General features: G+C 47.7%; 1 protein-coding gene across 1 annotated transcript; it reads left to right on the forward strand.

The window, feature by feature from the left end:
- Positions 1-10,277: 10,277 nt before the first annotated feature.
- LOC133120173 (neuronal PAS domain-containing protein 4B-like) lies at positions 10,278-17,690 on the forward strand. The gene is made up of 9 exons (XM_061230250.1): positions 10,278-10,729; positions 11,302-11,465; positions 12,305-12,407; positions 12,504-12,789; positions 12,915-13,024; positions 13,607-13,742; positions 16,207-16,681; positions 16,770-17,264; positions 17,307-17,690. The coding sequence occupies exons 1-9, from the start codon at positions 10,555-10,557 to the stop codon at positions 17,688-17,690; spliced, it is 2,328 nt and encodes a 775-aa protein (XP_061086234.1). The 5' UTR covers positions 10,278-10,554.
- The last annotated feature ends 3,780 nt before the right edge of the window (positions 17,691-21,470 follow it).

The raw sequence follows: 21,470 nt of genomic DNA on the forward strand, positions 1-21,470 counted from the left end.
TGTGATAACATGCTGTAATAGTGTGTGATAACATGCTGTAATAGTGTGTGATAACATGCTGTAATAGTGTGTGATAGCATGCTGTAATAGTGTGTGATAACATGCTGTAATAGTGTGTGATAACATGCTGTAATAGTGTGTGATAACATGCTGTAATAGTGTGTGATAACATGCTGTAATAGTGTGTGATAACATGCTGTAATAGTGTGTGATAACATGCGGATGTGCTCTGAGGTAGGATCCTGTGCACCCAGCATATTAAACTCTCCTTCTCCCGCTCCCCCTTTACTGCATCCGTCTAAATCCACAGCGCTGGCCCGTCCTGTATCCACCTGTCAGTGCTGTGCTTTCTGTCTTTTTTCTCTTGTGTTGTTTTGGCTCTTCTTCTGGTTTGATTTTTTTTTTTTTTTTACTGAAATTAAATAAAATATAAAATATTTTAAGTCGGTGTGTCAAATGTACATTCATCACCAGCAGGAACGGCAGATGGTGTGTGTGTGTGCGCCTTGTGTGTGTGTGTGCGTGTGTGTGTGTGTGTGTGAGCGCTTCTGCAGTTGGATCCCATCCACACACAAGATGAGTCATGGTGTTTCATAACTAACTGCACAGCAGACTTAGCACAGTACCGCTGTATGGCCACAAGGTGCCACTGTTGCACACAACCACAAACGAGCACAGCGCCAGAAAAGATCTGTGGCTTGGGTCTGTGTCCTGATTGGAGAATCCCCTCCAATCTCGCTGAGGCTCCTCTAGAGTATGCGTGAGACATGTCAATCATGTCTGAGTTCACTGCAACATTTCTGCAATAAGTTACTGATAAAAGATTTTTCAGTTTGGTCAAAGGCCATTCCTTTTCATGGGAATGCCTGTGTTGGGTGCGTTTGGTAAGAGGATATTTTACTTGTTTGTGGAACTTGGTTGGGGCATCTTTGTTATGAAACAGACCATCAGGCCAGGCAGTGAGATGATCCCACACACCAGAATTATGTGTGTGTGCATGTGTGTGTCTGTATGAGTATGCATGCCACATCTATCCCAAACCACACGCACATCTAACCCATACCACACCCACATCTAACTGAAACCACACCCACATCTATCCCAAATCACACCCACATCTAACTGAAACCACACCCACATCTATTCCAAACCACACCCACATCTAACTGAAACCACACCCACATCTATCCCAAACCACAGGGTTAGGGTTAACTGAAACTACAGCCACATCTATCCCAAAACACACCCACATCTAACTGAAACCACACCCACATCTATTCCAAATCACACCCATGTCTAACTGAAACCACACCCACATCTAACCCATACCACACCCACATCTAACTGAAACCACAACCACATCTAACTCAAACCACACCCACATCTAACCCATACCACACCCACATCTAACTGAAACCACACCCACATCTATCCCAAACCACACCCACATCTAACTGAAACCACACCCACATCTATTCCAAACCACACCCACATCTAACTGAAACCACACCCACATCTATCCCAAACCACAGGGTTAGGGTTAGGGTTAACTGAAACTACAGCAACATCTATCCCAAACCACACCCACATCTAACTGAAACCACACCCACATCTATTCCAAATCACACCCATGTCTAACTGAAACCACACCCACATCTAACTGAAACCACACCACATCTATCCCAAACCACACCCACATCTATCCCAAACCACATCCACATCTAACTGAAACCACACCACATCTATCCCAAAGCACACCCACATTTAACTGAAACTACAGCCACATCTAAAAAAGTAAAATGTGTGCCTTTGCAGTCTTGTTAATTCACTGACATCTCTCTCTCTTGCTCTCTCTCTAAATGGAATGATTTTGTGACTGCTTCTCTTGCTCGGGTTAAAAGAGTAAATGTTGCTGCTCTGTCCCTGTGTCTTTGCGAAGCCCCCCTCCCTCTCTCATTGCGTAAATGGTTGCTAAGAGACAGCGGCTCTGTTGCCATGGCGGTGTGGGTGGACGGGCTGGTGCTCAAAGAATGTCTAAAAAAAGTTTGGAGAAAAAAGGGAAAGATTAAGAGACAACTTCAAAGGGATGAGGCTGCTGAGGCAAACTGAAATAAAATCTGATGTGTGTGTGTGTGTGTGTATGTGTCTGTGTCTCTGTGTGTGTCTTGTGTGTGCTTGTGTCTGTGTCTGTGTCTCTGTGTGTGTTCACCTGTCTGTCTGTCTGTCTGTCTATGTATGTGTCTATCTGTGTGTCTGTGTGTCTGTATGTCTGCCTGTGTCTGTGTGTCTGTCCATCTGTTCTCACCTGTCTGTGTGTGTGTGTGTGTGTGTCTGTATGTCTGTATGTCTGTATGTAAGACAGACAGGCAAAGGTACAAAAACAAAAGCCAAAAACAGAGTCCAAAAAACCAAGCAGAGAGCAGAACCAGAATCCTAAAACAGAACAGAGCGGAGCAGACCTGAGCGGAGGCACAGGGCACAGGGCACAGGTACGGGGAACCTAGAACCAGGGTGGGGAACAGAAACACAGAAAGACAAGCTAGCAACGAGAAACTGAAAAGGGCAGGTTTAAATACACAGGGGAATGAGACAAGTGAGAGCGGTCTAACAAATATGCATCAGGTGAGTCACATGGAAGAGCAATCACACAATAAGGGAGGAATGAAGACACACATGAACACAAACGGCTCCAGATTAGGGAGCAGACAATTGCACAGACTTAAGGAATGCAGTGCGAACATTTGCAGAATTAAGGCAGGCAATCAGAGCTAGAACAGGGAGGAGGAGCTACAGAGCAGTGCACAAATATGGAGAATGTTAATATGTTAGTTACGTGACTATACTATAAATACCCAAAACTGGTGAATGATAGTTAGTTAGTTTGTTAGTTAGATGAACATATTAGTGTGTTAATATAATTAGTTGTACATATTCTTTGTTAGTCGGGATTAGTAGATTAGTGTTTTCTACAAACATGAAATGGAGAGAAAGCAGGAAGTAAGTAAAGCGAGACGGAGAAGGAATCGTGGGAAACTGGAAAATTCCGGAAAAAAACACCCAAATAATGAATGAGACAATCCTCCCCTAGAGCAATGCAGGGTTAAGGGCCTTGCTCAAGGGCCCAACAGCTGTGCAGATCTTATTGTGGCTACAGCGGGATTAGAACCACCGGCCTTGCGGGTCCCTGTCATGTACCTTAACCACTGCGCTACAGCCGGCCTAGACATCAGTATGAAAAATAATAAATGTTACAGAAATACAGAACCCGACATTACCTCTCTGTCTGCGTGTTGACCTGTCTGTCTGTCTGTGTGTTGACCTGTCTGTGTGTGCACCTGTCTGTCTCTCTGTTTACCTGTCTGTGTGTTGACCTGTCTGTCTGTTTACCTGTCTGCGTGTTGACCTGTCTGTCTGTCTGTCTGTTTCCCTGTCTGTGTGTGCACCTGTCTGTCTGTGTGTTCGCCTGTCTGTCTGTATGTTCACTTGTCTGTCTGCCTGTCTGTCCATATTTATGTCTGTGTGTTTACCTCTCTGTCTCCTTACCTATACATTCTACTCTGTCTGTCTGTTTAGCTGTCTGTCCGTCTTTCTGTTTCTTACCCTGTCCGTGTGTTTGTGCCATGCTGAGGACAGTGAGTTTGTGCATGACCCAGACTAGATATGAAAAATATGAGAACAAAGAATTATTAGAATAAACAATCCAGACTTGAGAATATGGGATTAGAATGAGTCCAGCAGGGGGCGCTGATCTTCCTCTGGTTGTTTTTAAGCAGCAGGACTATTTCTGACGACAGAGACGATGGAGAAAAGGCATGAAAACAAAGTCGGAAACACGCACACACATACACACACACACACACAGAAACACACACTGCTGCAGAAACACACACACACACACAGAAACACACACAGCTCCTGATAATAACAATGTACACAGCCTCGCATCTCCGAGCCTCACAGAGCTGTTCACAGAGCTGGTTAGTGAGTCACTCCGACCTACACCAGTTAGCACAGAGTGCATGGAGGCCATTTTGTGCCAAATTGGAGGGATAGAAAGAGAGGGGTGGACAGAGAGGGAGAGAAAGAGAGGGATGAGTGGTGTATTTTCTGTAGACACACAGACAGTAAGGCACATAGAGGGAGGGAGGAGAGAGAGGGAAGGAGAGGGAGAGAGGGAGAGGGAGAGAGGGAGAGAATGGGGCAAGAAACAGATCAAACAGACACACTGGTGAGATGGTAGTAGGTTGTGTCAGCATTTGTTTGGTTCGCCTAGAAACATGGACAGTAGTGAATTCACACACACACTCACTCTCTCACACACACACACTCACACATACACAGACACTCACACACACGCTCACACACACACACACACACTCACACACAGACACACACACACACACACACATACACATGCACATGTGCATGCACACACACAAATATACAGGCACACACATAAATATACACTCACAAACACACACACATGCATACACACACATAAATGCACACATAAATATACACTCACACACACACACACACACATATAAATATACACCCACAAACAGAGACACGCACACACAAACATGCACACTCACACAGATAAATTTACTCGCACACATAAATACACATAAATACACACACACTCACACACATAGATACACATCTACACACACACACACACACTCACACACAGACACACACACACACACACACATACACATGCACATGTGCATGCACACACACAAATATACAGGCACACACATAAATATACACTCACAAACACACACACATGCATACACACACATAAATGCACACATAAATATACACTCACACACACACACACACACACACATATAAATATACACCCACAAACAGAGACACGCACACACAAACATGCACACTCACACAGATAAATTTACTCGCACACATAAATACACATAAATACACACACACTCACACACATAAATATACACTCACACACACACAAACACACACATAAATGCACACATAAATATACACTCACACACACACACACACATATAAATATACACCCACAAACAGAGACACACACACACACATGCACACTCACACACATAACAACACGCACACATAAATACACACACACACAAACTCACACATATAAATACACATCTACACACACACACACACACGCAATTATTCAAGGTTTTCTAAAAAGAGTAGCCTGAGGAGACATTAGAACATTTTTCTCTGAAGCAGAGAAAATATATAGTGTATATAAATATAGTGTATATATGGAATATGTACTCATTGATGAATACTGTATGTACATCAGTGCTGCTCATCCTGGTCCACTGATTGGGCCACAAGTTCTCATCTATGTCACATGTTATATTCTCTCTTCACAAAACCTCTTAGGGACAAAACCTCCTGCCTGCTCCTGCCTGCTCCTGCTCCTGCCTGCTCCTGCCTGCTCCTGCTCCTGCCTGCTCCTGCTCCTGCCTGCTCCTGCCTGCTCCTGCCTGCTCCTGCTCCTGCCTGCTCCTGCTCCTGCCTGCTCCTGCCTGCTCCTGCCTGCTCCTGCTCCTGCCTGCTCCTGCCTGCTCCTGCTCCTGCCTGCTCCTGCCCCTGCCTGCTCCTGCCTGCTCCTGCTCCTGCCTGCTCCTGCTCCTGCTCCTGCCTGCTCCTGCCTGCTCCTGCTCCTGCCTGCTCCTGCCTGCTCCTGCTCCTGCCTGCTCCTGCTCCTGCCTGCTCCTGCTCCTGCCTGCTCCTGCCTGCTCCTGCTCCTGCCTGCTCCTGCCTGCTCCTGCTCCTGCCTGCTCCTGCTCCTGCCTGCTCCTTCCCTGGCATGTCCTGGCAGGCAGCATTCAGTGCATCAGCAGGGACAGCTGATCACGTGGACAGTGGTCATACATGTTTTCTCAGGAATGACTGTCAAACATACATGTTGGACATTTGCAAATGTAGCATTGTCTGCTAAGTCTCTGTGGTGGTCTAATTCTTTTGGATTCTGCTATTGCAATACTAAATTTCAATATCGTATTATGGTTGAAATTGCTGTCTAACTCATTTGTCTTGTGTTTTGAAGGTTTAACAGTTTTTAAAACAGTATGTTAACATGTGCAAGTGCTGTGCAAGTGCAAGTGCTGTAGATACACAGAGTTTTGCTGGTGGTTGCGTTTGAGTGAGAAAATAAATCATGACTTCTGAAAGCCCACATAGACTGCTGTTGTGCTCCCTGTGGTATGTGCTACCAATTATAAAATAAAATAAAAACTGCAATCAAATTACAAAAATAAAATAAAAACTTGAGAGCACAAAATTACTGTATACTGCTTCATAGATTGACAAAAATGGTGCTTCTACTGTAATGCCACCAGTTGTTAGTCTTTTCCTTCATTATGCTATGATTGCCAATGTATTCTTGTTGGAAGAAAACTAGTGCTGGTGTTTTGGTGAATTAATTTACTTGAGAAATGTTTGCAGTTTTGGTGCATTTTGAACATGCAATGAACTGTTGAGCCAGCTGGTGCTGAGAGTTGTATTGGTTTTTGCTGTAAGATTTTTGCGCCCATATTCAAAATGCCTGTTAAAAATGCACATATACACTCACCGAGCACTTTATTAGATAATAAGATACACTTTCATTGAACCCCATGGGGTAATTTGTCCTCTGTATTTGACCCATCCTAGTTACCTAGGAGCAGTGGGCAGCCACAGTGCAGCACCCAGGGAGCAATGAGGGGTTAAGGGCCTTGCTCAAGGGCCCAACGGCTGTGCGGATCATTTTTATGGTGGCTCGACCAGGATTCAAACCACTGATGTTGTGGCTCCCAGTCATGTACCTTAACCACTACGCTACAAGCCGCCCCGTAGGAACAACTAAACTTTATTACACCTACTTATTCATGCGATTATCTAATCAGCCAATTGTGTGGCAGCAGTGCAATGCATACAATCATGTAGGTACGGGTCAGGAGCTTCAGTTAATGTTTGGATCACGGACGCTCCACGCATCGACTGACCTAAACTCGGTCCTTGCTGACGTCTGCGACATGCAATTAATTTGACAATTGGGTAAATATTTCATTTCTAACAACTTTCTGTATTGATCAGAAAGAATGACCGAAGTGGCATTTATTGGTCTCTTGAATTTCAGTCTGTCGATTAGCCCGTCTGAAATTCCTCTTCCATCAGTAGGCTTTGAGAGTTGAGCGCAGATTTACCGCGTACGGCTGTGTGAAATTAAGCGCTGCTGGGCACTCATCGTTCGGCTCGACCATATGAAATTTCACCCGTGCACAGTTCAGGTTCTTGAACCGAGAGTGGCCAATAAACGTGTGTTTCTCACTTCTCCTGAAAACCGCATTGCCGCCCACCATCAGCTTCAAAATCTTGCGACTGTAGTGCCTGTTTTATTGCATCTTTTTTTCACTCAATGTGTTCACTTTCCCCCGCTTTTTATGGACTCTGCACCTCGCGACACGAGTCAGAGAAATCTCCAAACGTCGTGATTCAGGTGCCCGTACCCCCAACCGACGCGAACAATTACCGCTCCCACTGCCACGCGCACCGAGTACACAAACATCTATATTCAAATATCAATACTTAAATATCAACTTTAAAAATAAATTAGCAATTTAGTGTTGGGAAGACCGGGGGAGGACAAGTATAGCTCATTGAGAGTTTTTTCTAGAGCTCTCAGATTTTGAGATAAGATATGAGCACTTTATTAGGAACATGTTAACTTTCTTACACCTACTTATTCATGCGATTATCTAATCGGTCAATTGTGTGGCAGCAGTGCAATGCATACAATCATGTAGATACGGGCCAGGAGCTTCGGGTAATGTTCATGTCAACCATCAGAATCTGGAAGAAATGTGATCTAAGTGACTTTGACCGTGGAATGATTGTTGGTGGCAGACAGGGTGATTTGAGTAACTCAGAAACTGCTGATCTCCTCGGATTTTCACACAGACTTGAGTTTGCAAAGAATGGTGCAAAAAACAAAAAGAAATCCAGTGAGCAGCAGTTCTGCAGACAGAAACGCCTTGTTAATGAGAGACATCAGAGAAGCATGGCCAGACTGGTCGAAGCTGACAGGATGGTGACAGTAACGCAAATAACCACACATTACAACAGTGGTATGCAGAAGAGCATCTCTGCACACACAACGCATCATACCTCCAAGTGGATAGGGTACAGAAGTAGAAGCCTAAAAAATAAGTCGAATAAATACATAATCGGGTACTAGGTGAGTGTATGTCTCGTACATTAGTCATTTAGACATCTACTACAATATCACAGAATGCGCGAGTTATTGAGAGTTCCACTGTTAAAATCTACCCACTACGAACCAAAGAACTTTGACAAAAAATGTCTGTATCGGCCTTAAAGTATATTATTTTCAATAAAACAAATGAACAATGAAAAAAAACAATATTTTAAAAATACTCTCCGCCCATATCATGTGTGTGTGTGTGTCTGTGTGAATGTGTGCGTGTGTGTCTGTGTGAATGTGTGAGTGTATGAGTGAGAGAGTGTGTGTGTTTGCTCTCGAGAGTGAGTGAAATGTGTCTATCTGAATGGAGTGTGTACTGGCGGTCGCGCGTAAAGACGCACGCCTTGTGTCCCATAATGGCGGTGTGTTTTGCTCTTAGCCCGGACAGCTGGGCAGCTCGCCATTACGCGGTACGAGCTGGCACTGTTTGGAGCCGATGACAGAATATTCTCTAAAGTTTCTCTTAAGTCCTATGTCGATAAACGGTGACGGGGATGGGTAACGATAGCCTACGGAACGTATTGTAAACGGTCATGCCCCCCCTCCCCCCCCCTCACTTGCTTGCGCACGCCTTTTCCTGTTATCCTGTCTTTCTGACAGTTGACCAGAGCACCTGAACTGACTCATCACCGGTCCACTGCTGTGACCTACACCGTGATGCGGATAGACAAGCCTACAAAGATGTGAAACGATAGCCTGCACATGCCAGTCCTCTTATGTGACGCATTTGAGCCCATATTTCAGATTCTGTTCGTTCTGACACAAACTCCGCTCTCGCGGTTGCGGTTCTGAGTCGCAGTTGACCACGTCGCGCGCACCATACAAATGTGTGATCACTCCAGAACGGCGGTGGCTCACGCAGATCGGTGTTGTGGCCTGGCACGAGTTGGGCATATAAATCGCATATAGGATCTGTTCTTCGTTCGGGCCAGCCGGCAGGTGGGCGTTGTGTGTGGCGGTAGGGTGGGGTAGCTCATATATGGTTTTCTTAAATCCCAATCATACCTTCCCCCCAAAACTGGAATGTATCGAAAAAATATGGAGCGTTTTAAACATTTCACCCTCCATGTTTATGATTAAGCATCGACACTCTTCCGTTAATGGCAGCGGTTCAATGGCAATAAGCGACATCCTTTTCCCATTCATAAAAATCGCCACGGATTGACGCCTTCACTCCGATTTCAGTTTCGAAGGAACAGAATCAGCAAATAGATCGACACCTCAATAGCCTATACGTTATATATATATACATATATTATAACATACTGTATATAAACTATACGTTTGGGGTTTAGATCAGGAGGCACTGCGCTCACAGCAGCAGACAAATACTCGGAACGGAATTAACAGTTAATTAATTAATTAGCCGAATAATATTTATAGGCCAACCTGTACACTGTACATTTATGCGCCTACAAAATGCAATACTGCAAGAGACAGTGGCGTTGCGACGACGTCAGGTTCTCCAGAAAGAATGAGACGCGCGGGGAGTCGCCTATAAGACAGATCTGGCCGGGATCTGTTCCGTCTGCGCCGGCTCGGTGGGGGCTCGGTGGCTCCGCGTCTGAAGGCCACACCCACTTTTTAGTTTTGTCCAAATTGGGTTATGTGCGTCGACGGAGCTCCCAAACCCAAGCCTACGTAAGCGCCTGGAGAGAGAAACGAGTGACGCTCAGAGAGAGAGAGAGAGAGAGAGAGAGAGAGAGAGAGAGAGAGAGCGAGAGAGAGAGAGAGAGAGAGATTAGCATTTTATCCAACATTAAATATAATAGTTTAAAATTGTAATTCGATAGCGAGAGAGAGAGAGAGAGAGGGAAAGAGAGAGAAAGAGATTGCTAATATTGACATGAGACGTACAAACCCCCCTCTCCCTCCCTCCCCCTCTCTTGTATCCCCCCGCCCCTCTCTCTTACGTCGGTGCTAGCGTACCGGGGCCCCCTCCGGAGTCCCAGCCTATATAAGTTATCGGCGAGCAGAGACCACTAGAAACGCCAACTCCACATGACAACGGCACAACCAGCGACCAGGCGCCGGTACCTTCTCTCTCCGAGCAGGGGGGCAAGCGACATCGAGCCACGGACCGGCCAACCAGGCAGGAGGCGGAGATTCCGCCACAATAGCCATCAACAAACGGGTACAAAACAAAACAAGTTTTAGAAATAAAACTGGGAAAAAACCTCTTGCCGCTGACCGATTCAACAAGAAGAGAGAACCGCAGTTTCTAATCACGCCGACAAGGAGAGCTTCACAACCACGGCCTGACTGCTTCGGTTCCGGCTGTGCGGGTCACGATGTACCGGTCCACGAAAGGAGCCTCGAAGGCTCGGAGGGACCAGATCAACGCGGAGATTCGGAACCTGAAGGAGCTGCTGCCAATCTCCGAGGCGGAAAAGGCTCGCCTCTCCTACCTGCACATCATGTCCCTCGCCTGCATGTACACCAGGAAGTCTGTCTTCTTCTCTCAAGGTAAATAGGACTGACGGGTGTCAGACGGAACTTTTTTTTCTTCTTTTTTTTACGGAAGTTCTGTCTCCATTTGATTTGATTTTCCCCTACCCAATTTATAGGATTATTTAGCCTACGGAATCAACAGGTGCAATTCTGCGACTCCTTTTAGCTGAGTCCATTTGGAACAAAACGCAAGTGTGTCGGCTTGCTTCCTTGCTGAATTCATGGTCAGTTTAACGGTTTTTTAAAAAGGGATTTCGCTGTCCATAGTTCTGAATCGCTCTTGGTGCTGCCCAAGGTTCTGAAATGTTGCTGTGGAAGGCGAGAGAGCAGGCAGCGAGACCATGACTAAAACTCATCATCGAAACAATTGTTTCGCTAATCGTAACATTCGCAATTTACACGCAGAGCTGGGCCTATATGTTATGAATGAATGAGGGAATAGATAAGCACGCACACGACTGTACGATCGACAGTAGCTTAAAATGCAAACCTGGGAGTGTTAGAATCTTTCGGAGGTGTGAAGCTTTTCTCGCATCGCTACAATGAACCTTCATAACACGACCCATGTCCCTCTGTCGCGCGCACAGAATCGGAAACTTCCGGCGGCCAAGAAGGGAGCTCGAGCTTCATGTCCTTCCAAGAACTTTCGCGCCTGGTGCACGAGCTGCCAGGCTTCCTGCTGATGCTGACCAGCGAGGGGAAGCTGCTCTACCTGTCCGACAGCGTCACAGAACACCTGGGGCACTCTATGGTGAGTGCACAACAAGAGCAACACAATCTCAAACAACAACAACAACAACAACCACACCATCATCATCAATAGTAACAGCAATAATAGTCTTAATTGTCTGACTAATAATAATAATAATAATAGTATAGGCGGCACGCCTATAACAATAACTATTAGCTAACAATAATACATACATAACCACTATAATTATAATAGCCTACTCTTAATTATCATTAATTATATGGTCATGAGTAGTAGGCCTATATCCTTTGAAACGTTGTTTCTTCTCACTCTAAGCTTTCATGATTTGTTTTATTTATTTGTTAAACACTGAACACTGTTAGCTATTTGTAGTAGCCTGCTGTAAAGATGATCAATTTTGTTGCGAGTGTATTTCCTCGGTCAGTTGTGACGACAGCCTATTCACTGGACAATGAACACGCTACCTGAACTAAGAGTGGATCTGTCACGGAGCCTAAGCTTCCCCGTGTAGTAGGCTATTAGCCTAGTGACTCATAATGCTTAAATATAGAAACGCAGCCCGTTCGTTGGGGGCGGATGCCGCAGAGCATGAGGCTGGGCTATGATTAATTTCGAATATGCCTCGAAACGTCGAGGTTCGTGTCCACGTTAACGACGCGGGGCTGGAGAGCGTGATTCATCACACAGACCCACGGACGACACGCGGGAGGCAGAACCATGAGTCAGATTAATTGCGGGGACACGGGTACGGAAGTCTGCAGTTAGGCAGACGCCTGGATAATGCTTGAGTGACCGTGACAGCGGAAGTTCTGCAGCAGGTAAGATAATATCGTCGAGGTTCCGCGCTTGAAGAGGTTGCTTCTTTCCCAATCTTCCAGGTGGATCTGGTTGCCCAGGGAGACAGCGTTTATGACATCATTGATCCCACTGACCACTTCGTCATGAGGAGCAACCTATCGCCGACGACTTCAGCCGACACAGGTACAACTAAAACAGTTCACCGTTTCTTCGGTTATTCTTAATTTATTTCCCAGACGTTGCTACAGGTTCAAATATTTTAATCCGTCTCTCTCTCAGACCGCCTGTTCCGGTGTCGGTTCCATACGTCAAAATCGGCGCGTCGACAGAGCGCCGGCACGAGGCTGACGCTGGTCCGCGCACACTGTCTGTCGACTCCAGGAACCGCCGCCTCTTACTGGACTTCAAATCCCGCCTGGCTCTGCTTCTGCTCCCCGCTGGAGGGCCAGCCGTGCTCCCCCGGCACGCCTCCGACCCTCGCCCCGCCCGCGGACCACGCTTTCTTCCTTGCCGGGTTCCACTCGCGGCACAGCCACGACATGCGGGTCCAGGACGCGGACGACAGGTGAGGAGCCCACGTCACACAACCATCGCCAGGCGGGGGATGCTATTTGCGAAAGAACGTGTAGCGTTGTGCGGGACCGGAACTTATTCGTTAAAGCGGGCCTGTTGTTATCTTCCCTGCTGCAGTGTGAGTTTGTACCTGGGCTATGACGTGGACGCGCTGCGTGCTCGCTCCTGGTACAGCCTCCTGCACCCACAAGATCTCCCGCACGCGTCTGCCCAGCACTGCTGCCTGTGTGAGTACTGGTCTCTTTGCATTTGTCTGTGTTGTGTATTGTATTTGTGTTGTGTTTGTGTCTGTTTGTGTTGTGTTTGTTTGCCTGCAGTGAGTGCAGTGACTAAGCAGTGGTACGGGGTATGTGCAGATCTCTGCGTGGTGATGTGTTATCTGTGTGTTTGTGTGTGTTTGTGTGTGTGTTTGTGTGTGTTTGGTTAAGCAGTGGTATGGGGTATGTGCAGATCGCTGGGTGGTGATGTGTTGTGTTTGTGTGTGTGTTTGTGTGTGTTTGGTTAAGCAGTGGTATGGGGCATGTGCAGATCTCGGTGGTGATGTGTTGTGTTTGTGTGTGTGTTTGTGTGTGTTTGGTTAAGCAGTGGTATGGGGCATGTGCAGATCTCGGTGGTGATGTGTTGTGTTTGTGTTTGTGTGTGTTTGTGTGTGTTTGGTTAAGCAGTGGTATGGGGTATGTGCAGATCTTGGTGGTGATGTGTTGTGTTTGTGTGTGTTTGTGTGTGTTTGGTTAAGCAGTGGTACGGGGTATGTGCAGATCGCTGGGTGGTAATGTGTTGTGTTTGTGTTTGTGTTTGTTTGGACGCAGTGGGCGAGGGGGGTGAGGGGCGGGCGGAGATGGTGGTCAGGGTGCAGATGCAGGACAGCACCTTCACCTGGCTGTACATGGTGCTGCACCTGGAGACAGGAGACAGCCCCATCAGCTGCCGCAGCTACGTGGTCAGGTGAGCAGGGCTCATTGTCATGGCGATTGGAAGCACCTCAGCATCCTACACCCCTACACCCCTACACCCCTACACCCCTACACCACTACACCCCTACACCCCTACACCCCTACACCACTACACCACTACACCACTACACCCCTACACCACTACACCCCTACACCCCTACACCCCTACACCACTACACCCCTACACCACTACACCCCTACACTACTACACCCCTACACCACTACACCCCTACACCCCTACACCACTACACCACTACACCCCTACACCACTACACCACTACACCCCTACACCCCTACACCCCTACACCACTACACCCCTACACCCCTACACCCCTACACCACTACACCCCTACACCCCTACACCACTACACCCCTACACCCCTACACCACTACACCCCTACACCCCTACACCCCTACACCACTACACCCCTACACCCCTACACCACTACACCCCTACACCACTACACCACTACAGCCATACACCCCTACACCACTACACCACTACAGCCATACACCCCTACACCACTACACCACTACACCACTACATCCATACACCCCTACACCACTACACCACTACACCCCTACACCCCTACACCACTACACCACTACACCCCTACACCACTACACCACTACACCACTACACCCCTACACCCCTACACCACTACACCACTACACCACTACACCCCTACACCACTACACCACTACAGCCATACACCCCTACACCACTACACCCCTACACCCCTACACTACTACACCACTACACCACTACACCACTACAGCCATACACCACTACACCACTACACCCCTACACCCCTACACTACTACACCACTACACCACTACACCCCTACACTACTACACCACTACACCCCTACACCACTACACCACTACAGCCATACACCCCTACACCACTACACCCCTACACTACTACACCACTACACCCCTACACCACTACACCACTACAGCCATACACCCCTACACCACTACACCATTACACCCCTACACTACTACACCACTACACCACTACACTACTACACCACTACACCACTACACCCCTACACCCCTACACCACTACACCACTACACCCCTACACCCCTACACCACTACACCACTACACCCCTACACCACTACACCCCTACACCCCTACACCACTACACCCCTACACCACTACACCACTACACCACTACACCCCTACACCCATACACCCCTACACCCCTACACCCCTACACCCCTACACCCATACACCACTACACCCCTACACCCCTACACCCCTACACCACTACACCCCTACACCACTACACCACTACACCCCTACACCACTACACCACTACACCCATACACCCCTACACCCCTACACCACTACACCCCTACACCCCTACACCACTACACCACAATACCACTACACCACTACACCACTACACCCCTACACCCCTACACCCCTACACCACTACACCCCTACACTACTACACCCATACACCCCTACACCCCTACACCACTACACCCCTACACTACTACACCCCTACACCCCTACACCCATACACCCCTACACCACTACACCCCTACACCCCTACACCCCTACACCACTACACCCCTACACCACTACACCCCTACACTACTACACCCATATACCCCTACACCACTACACCCCTACACCCCTACACCCCTACACCCCTACACCCCTACACCCCTCCTGATTGTTCTTTTCAGATCAGGAGCAAACATTAAGAAAATAGGTGTGAGATACTGTTCCATTACATTACAGTACAGTACATTACATTAATGGCATTTGGCAGACGCTCTTATCCAGAGTGATGTACAGTTGACTAAGACAAAGCAGGAGACAATCCCCCTGTTTAGTAAATGGATGTAGATTAGATATGCATGTAGATTAGATATGGATGTAAATATAGATTTGGATGTAGATATGGATGTAGTTTAGATATGCATGTAAATATAGATATGGATGTAGATATAGATTTAGATGTAGATCCCCCTGGAGCAGTGCAGGGTTAAGGGCCTTGCTCAAGGGTTGTGTGGATCTTATTGTGGCTATACTGGGGATTGAACCACTGACCTTGCAGGTCGCAGTCATTAAGCTTAGCTTAGCTTAACCACTACGCTCCAAATGGTTTATGAGCTCTACTAACAAAAGCAGCATCCGCCTGAGGTTTCAACCAGAGACAATTTGCTTAAAAGATGGAAAAAATAGCAAGACATGAAGAGTAACCTTTCTCCCTCTCTCTCTCCCTCTCTCTCTCTCCCTCTCTCTCTCTCTCCCTCTCTCTCTCCCTCTCTCTCTCTCTCTCTCCCTCTCTCTCTCTCTCTCTCTCTCTCCCTCTCTCTCTCTCTCTCTCTCTCTCTCCCTCTCTCTCTCTCTCTCTCTCTCTCCCTCCCTCTCCCCTCTCTCCCTCCTCTCCCTCTCCCTCTCCCTCTCTCTCTCTCTCTCTCTCTCTCTCAGTGAGGCGGAGGCCTGCTCAGTGAGACAGCAGCTGTGCACGGAGCAGGCCCAGTTGGCGCTGGTTCTGAGCGCGAGCGCCTCGTACCAGGACAGCCTGGGTCTGCGGTCCCCGGACACGCTGTCCAGTCCGGACCAGGTGTTCACGCCCAGCAGCGGCGGCCTGTCAGGCCAGTCCTTCGACTTCACCAGCCTCAGCTCCTCCGAGGAGCCAGGGGGCGCTGTCACATCGCTGGAGGAGGAGGCCTTTCCCCAGCAACAGGCCCCGCCCCCCCTGGAGCCTGGCCAATCGCCCCCTCCCGCCGGGACTTCCGCCCACCTCTACTGCCGCCAACATGGATTGGCTGCCGCAGAGTCTGTTCCCACCCCCCTGTCTGATGCCGCCTCCCCTCCCGCCTCCCAGAATGCATCAGCGCGGGGAGGGGTTCGCCTGCACCGCGCCCCGCTATGCCCCCCAGGCAGGAAGGGGCGGGGTTACGTACACGTTAGACTCCGCCCCTCCCCCTCCTTTTCCTGTATCCCGCCCCTTGTCCCTCCCACTCTCCACCCTTTGCCCCGCCCCCCAGCAGCTCCTCCTCTCCCTGCTGCCCGCCGGAGGCCACACCCTCTATGAGAAGCTGCCCCCCACCCCTGACACCCCTGAGGAGGGGGACTGCACCCTCATGCCCCCCCTCCCCCTGCCCCCTCTCTACGTGGACCTGCCCCCCCGGGGGCCGTTCTGTCACCCCCTGGAGGGGCTCCTGACCCCCGAGGCCTCGCCCACGGAGTGGCCCCTCCCCCTGGAGGGGGAGGAGGCGGAGCTAGAGCAGGAGAGGGCTGAGATTTCCTACCTGGCTCAGCAAATCAGCTCTCTTGCCGAGCAGTTGAGCTCCGCCTCCTCCTCAGGCTCCGCCCCTCTCTCTAACACCCCGCCCCTGGGGCGGGATCCCGTCTCCCCATTGGCCGAGATGTTCCACCCTGTCAAGAGACTGACAGGAAGAGTGGTGGTGGACCCGCCCCGGTCCCTGGACGAGGGCTCTCTGTTTGAGCAGAGCGCCCTGCAGTCTCTCCTCCTCCCCCTGGCCCCTCCCCCTCCCCGGCCGGGCCCCGCCCCCGGGCCCCAGGCCGCTCCCTCCCCAGCCTGCTGGAGTGCCAGCAGCGTCTGTAGCGTTGCCGGCAGCGTCTGTAGCGTTGCCAGCAGCGTCTGTAGCGTCCGTTCGACGCACCCTAGCGGCGTGGCTGGGGGCGGAGCCACAGCAGGCGCGGAAGAAGCGGTCGTCATGGAGACGGAGTCCTCCTCCGTCCCAGAGTGCCCGGCTGCGCCTGCCACGCTCACCGCCCCCGTCGCCACGCCCAGTCTGCCTCGCGCCCAGCCCTCCCTCGGAGAGCTGGTCGCCATGGAACCCGTGTTTGGGGCAGGAGCCTCAATTGCCCCTGTCCTGGGGCAACAACCTGAGTTGCATCAACTCCACTGTGACCCCCCCCCCACAACACTTTCAGCCAGGTAAGACCCCCCTCCCCCTGTTCTCTCCCTCTCTTTCTTTCTCTCTCTTTCTCTCCCTCACACTCTTTCTCCCTCTCTTTCCCACTCACACAATCTCCCTCAACCTCTGCCTCTCAAATCCAAACTTTGATAAAAATATAGATTAGATATGTATATAGATTAGATATGTATGTAGATTAGATATGGATGTAGATTAGATATGTATGTAGATTAGATATGGATGTAGATTAGATATGGATGTAGATTAGATATGGATGTAGATTAGATATGTATGTAGATTAGATATGGATGTAGATTAGATATGGATGTAGATTAGATATGGATGTAGATTAGATATGTATGTAGATTAGATATGGATGTAGATTAGATATGTATGTAGATTAGATATGGATGTAGATTAGATATGTATGTAGATTAGATATGTATGTAGATTAGATATGTATGTAGATTAGATATGGATGTAGATTAGATATGGATGTAGATTAGATATGTATGTAGATTAGATATGGATGTAGATTAGATATGTATGTAGATTAGATATGTATGTAGATTAGATATGTATGTAGATTAGATATGGATGTAGATTAGATATGGATGTAGATGTAGATTAGCTTCATGTCTCAGCTCTTCTTTAATGTGCATGTAGTTGCTGAGGTGAGAAGCAGTAATGGAGGATTAATATGGACATATTAATAATACATCACTAATATAATATCTGTCCTTGGTGCGCTGTTCTTCAGTAAATGAAATGTACTCACCTCCTCCCTTCCTTCTCTCCCTCCATTTTGTCTTTCAGATGGAAAAGGAAGTGATCCTTTGTTCTAAAATAAGTCTGTGACTTTGTTGCGTATGGCATATTGTCATATTTCACGGACATCTACTTTCCCTGGAATGGGAAAATAATTTAGTGTATAAATATATACAAATTGTATATGTATACGTATATATATTTAAAAAAGAATAACATTTATGGATGCATTCATATATGTAAATTTCGGCATTGCAAATGAAGATTGTGAAATATAGTTATGTATTTAACTACGTGCGTTACGGTCAGCCCAGCACAGCGCAGTGTTGTTTGGTTTTGGGGTGCCTTGAGTGAACTTGGGGTTCCCTTCTGAGCGCACTTTAACACACAGAGACGAAACAACACTGCTAATGCTACTGCTATTTATGCATTTAAAAATCACACGTTCACTGCTCCATATCAGTGAGGCAGAGGCACAAACTTAAAGCGCAGGATCATATTAGCCTGCAGCAGCTAACTAGCCTATTAGACGCCAAAACCTTCACGCGGTTTTTGGGGTTCCCTCCTTCCGACGCAGAACCTGAACCAATGGTCAAAGGTCAAACCCCTCCCAGTTCCAGCTGTGCTAATCCTCCTGGCAAATTCTCAATTCTGAATTTTTACAAATTAATTTATTGGCATTTATTGAAGAAAAAAACACGTTTTGAGTTTGTGTCTCTTTATCTCGATGAGTGGCCGTTGTTCATTTCAAACACGTGCTGTAAACATTGGTCTCACTGTGCTTATTCCATCCTAGGGGAGGCCAGAGGCTGGTGGTTATTTTTTTGAGGGTGTATTCATTGCTAATACGCCCATTGGAACACAGTGCTGGTCTCCTCTTTATCCGCAGCCTGTGGGTCTGCTGTTGTGTTACATGAACAATAGCACCACCTGCAGGCCGTATGTGGTATTACAACCTTCTGAGACCGGCAGTTTCAGAGGGCAGAGTGGAGTGGGTTTCGGGGGTGCTGTATCCCCCAAACTCGTCTGCTCTTGTCAACCCAGCGACCTGCTGACCGCTTCTCTAGTTTTATTTTGAGGAAAGCGGTTCAGGAAAGCAGTCCAGCGGTTGGTTTATTTTTTTAAAGTGTATTTATTTATTTATGTATTTATTTTTTGACTAGGCTAGATGAATAAAACATATTTGATGTTGAGTACACAGTAAATAAACATAAAGAATGTGAATGAGGTATATTTTTATTTACTTGGTTTAATCATGTGACACAGGCTGAGAACGGTTTTATTTTTCTCGCAGTGTCGGTACGCTAACGTAGAGTTGTCTACGGTAAAGTAAAGGATTGATTCCTATATGTCCTGGCTATTATACTGCTACGTTAATGGAAACAAATGTTTACAAAAGTGGTATTCTTGTATGTGTGAATATTTTACACTATTGTCATTAGAAGTTAATACATATCTCTCTGGATGTGCGGTATGTACATGCACAGAAGTGATTCGTGTATTTTGTAGAAAATCCGCTGGTTACATGAAAATGTGTATTGCTTTCGTAATGTCGGTGTGTATATAACACGTTTTTTATGTAAGAAAAAAAGATCTATTTATGATATCGCTGAGGAATGGTCTGGGCGTCGTGAAATTGTAATCTTGTCATGGCTGATAAGTGTATTTGGGTGTCATTCAAATGCATTTATATTAAAGTGCACTTAAACCTGCGTCTTTGTGTTCGTTGAGACGTTCTGTGCTTATAAGACCAACACCGTATTCCATTTACAGCTCTTCGTCATCGTCTCTTCAGTCAATCTCCGCTTTCCTTCTCTGTCCTTTCCACCGCTTCCTCTCTCGATCCCTTTCTCCCTCCATCTCTCCCTCCGTCTCTCCCTTCCTCTCTCCTTCCGTCTCTCCCTTCGTCTCTCTCTCCGGGTTTGCCACTCTCTGTGAAAGCAGCGAGAGCTCAGCTCGTCCGCTGAATGTGACGCGATTTCTCGATAGCGCGCTTATTCCGCGGCCACGCAGGCTGTGACTGGCATGCGCGCTCCCTCTTTGTAAAAAAAAAAAAAAACTCCCACACGCGCGCGCACTGAAGCACGCATTTGCGCTACGACGCCACGCAGACACCATATATGGGCAATTCCATCTCACTGCCAAAGCCCGTCTCCTTCCCACTCTCTCACCCCCTATCTCTCTCTCTCTCTCGCTCTCCCTCACCCTCCCGCTCTCAACCTCTCTCTCTCTCTCACCCTCCCTCTCTCTCCCTCCCTCTCTCCCTCTCTCTCTCTCTCTCTCTCTCTCTCTCTCCCCCTCTCTCTCTCTCTCTCGCACCCCCTCTCTCAAATGTGCTTTATTTGCAAAAGCATTGACATAGATAAGTGATAAACAACAAAAACAACAAACCCCCCACACATAATGTTATGTTACAGCCTTATTCCAAAATGGAATAAATTCATTTTTTCCCTCAAAATTCTACACACAACACCCCATAATGACAACATGAAAGACGTTCTTTTGAAATGTTTGCAAATTTATTAAAAATAAAAAACTAAGAAATCACATGTACATAAGTATTCACAGCCTTTGCCATGAAGCTCAAAATTGAGCTCAGGTGCATCCTGTTTCCACTGATCAACCTTGAGATGTTTCTACAGCTTAATTGGAGTCCACCTGTGGTAAATTCAGTTGATTGGACATGATTTGGAAAGGCACACACCTGTCTATATCAGGTCCCACAGTTGACAGTGCATGTCGGAGCACAAACCAAGCATGAAGTCAAAGGAATTGTCTGTAGACCTCCGAGACAGGATTGTCTCGAGGCATAAATCTAGGGTACAGAAAGATTTCTGCTGCTTTGAAGGTCCCAATGAGCATAGTGGCCTCCATCATCTGTAAATGGAAGAAGTTTGGAACCACCAGGACTCTTCCTAGAGCTGGCCGCCCATCTAAACTGAGCAATCGGGGGAGACTAAGGGAGGGTGACTAAGAACCCGATGGCCACTCTGTCAGAGCTCCAGCGTTCCTCTGTGGAGAGAGGAGAACCTTCCA

Source organism: Conger conger, unplaced genomic scaffold (assembly GCF_963514075.1).
Source record: "Conger conger unplaced genomic scaffold, fConCon1.1 SCAFFOLD_61, whole genome shotgun sequence".
NCBI lineage: Eukaryota > Metazoa > Chordata > Actinopteri > Anguilliformes > Congridae > Conger > Conger conger.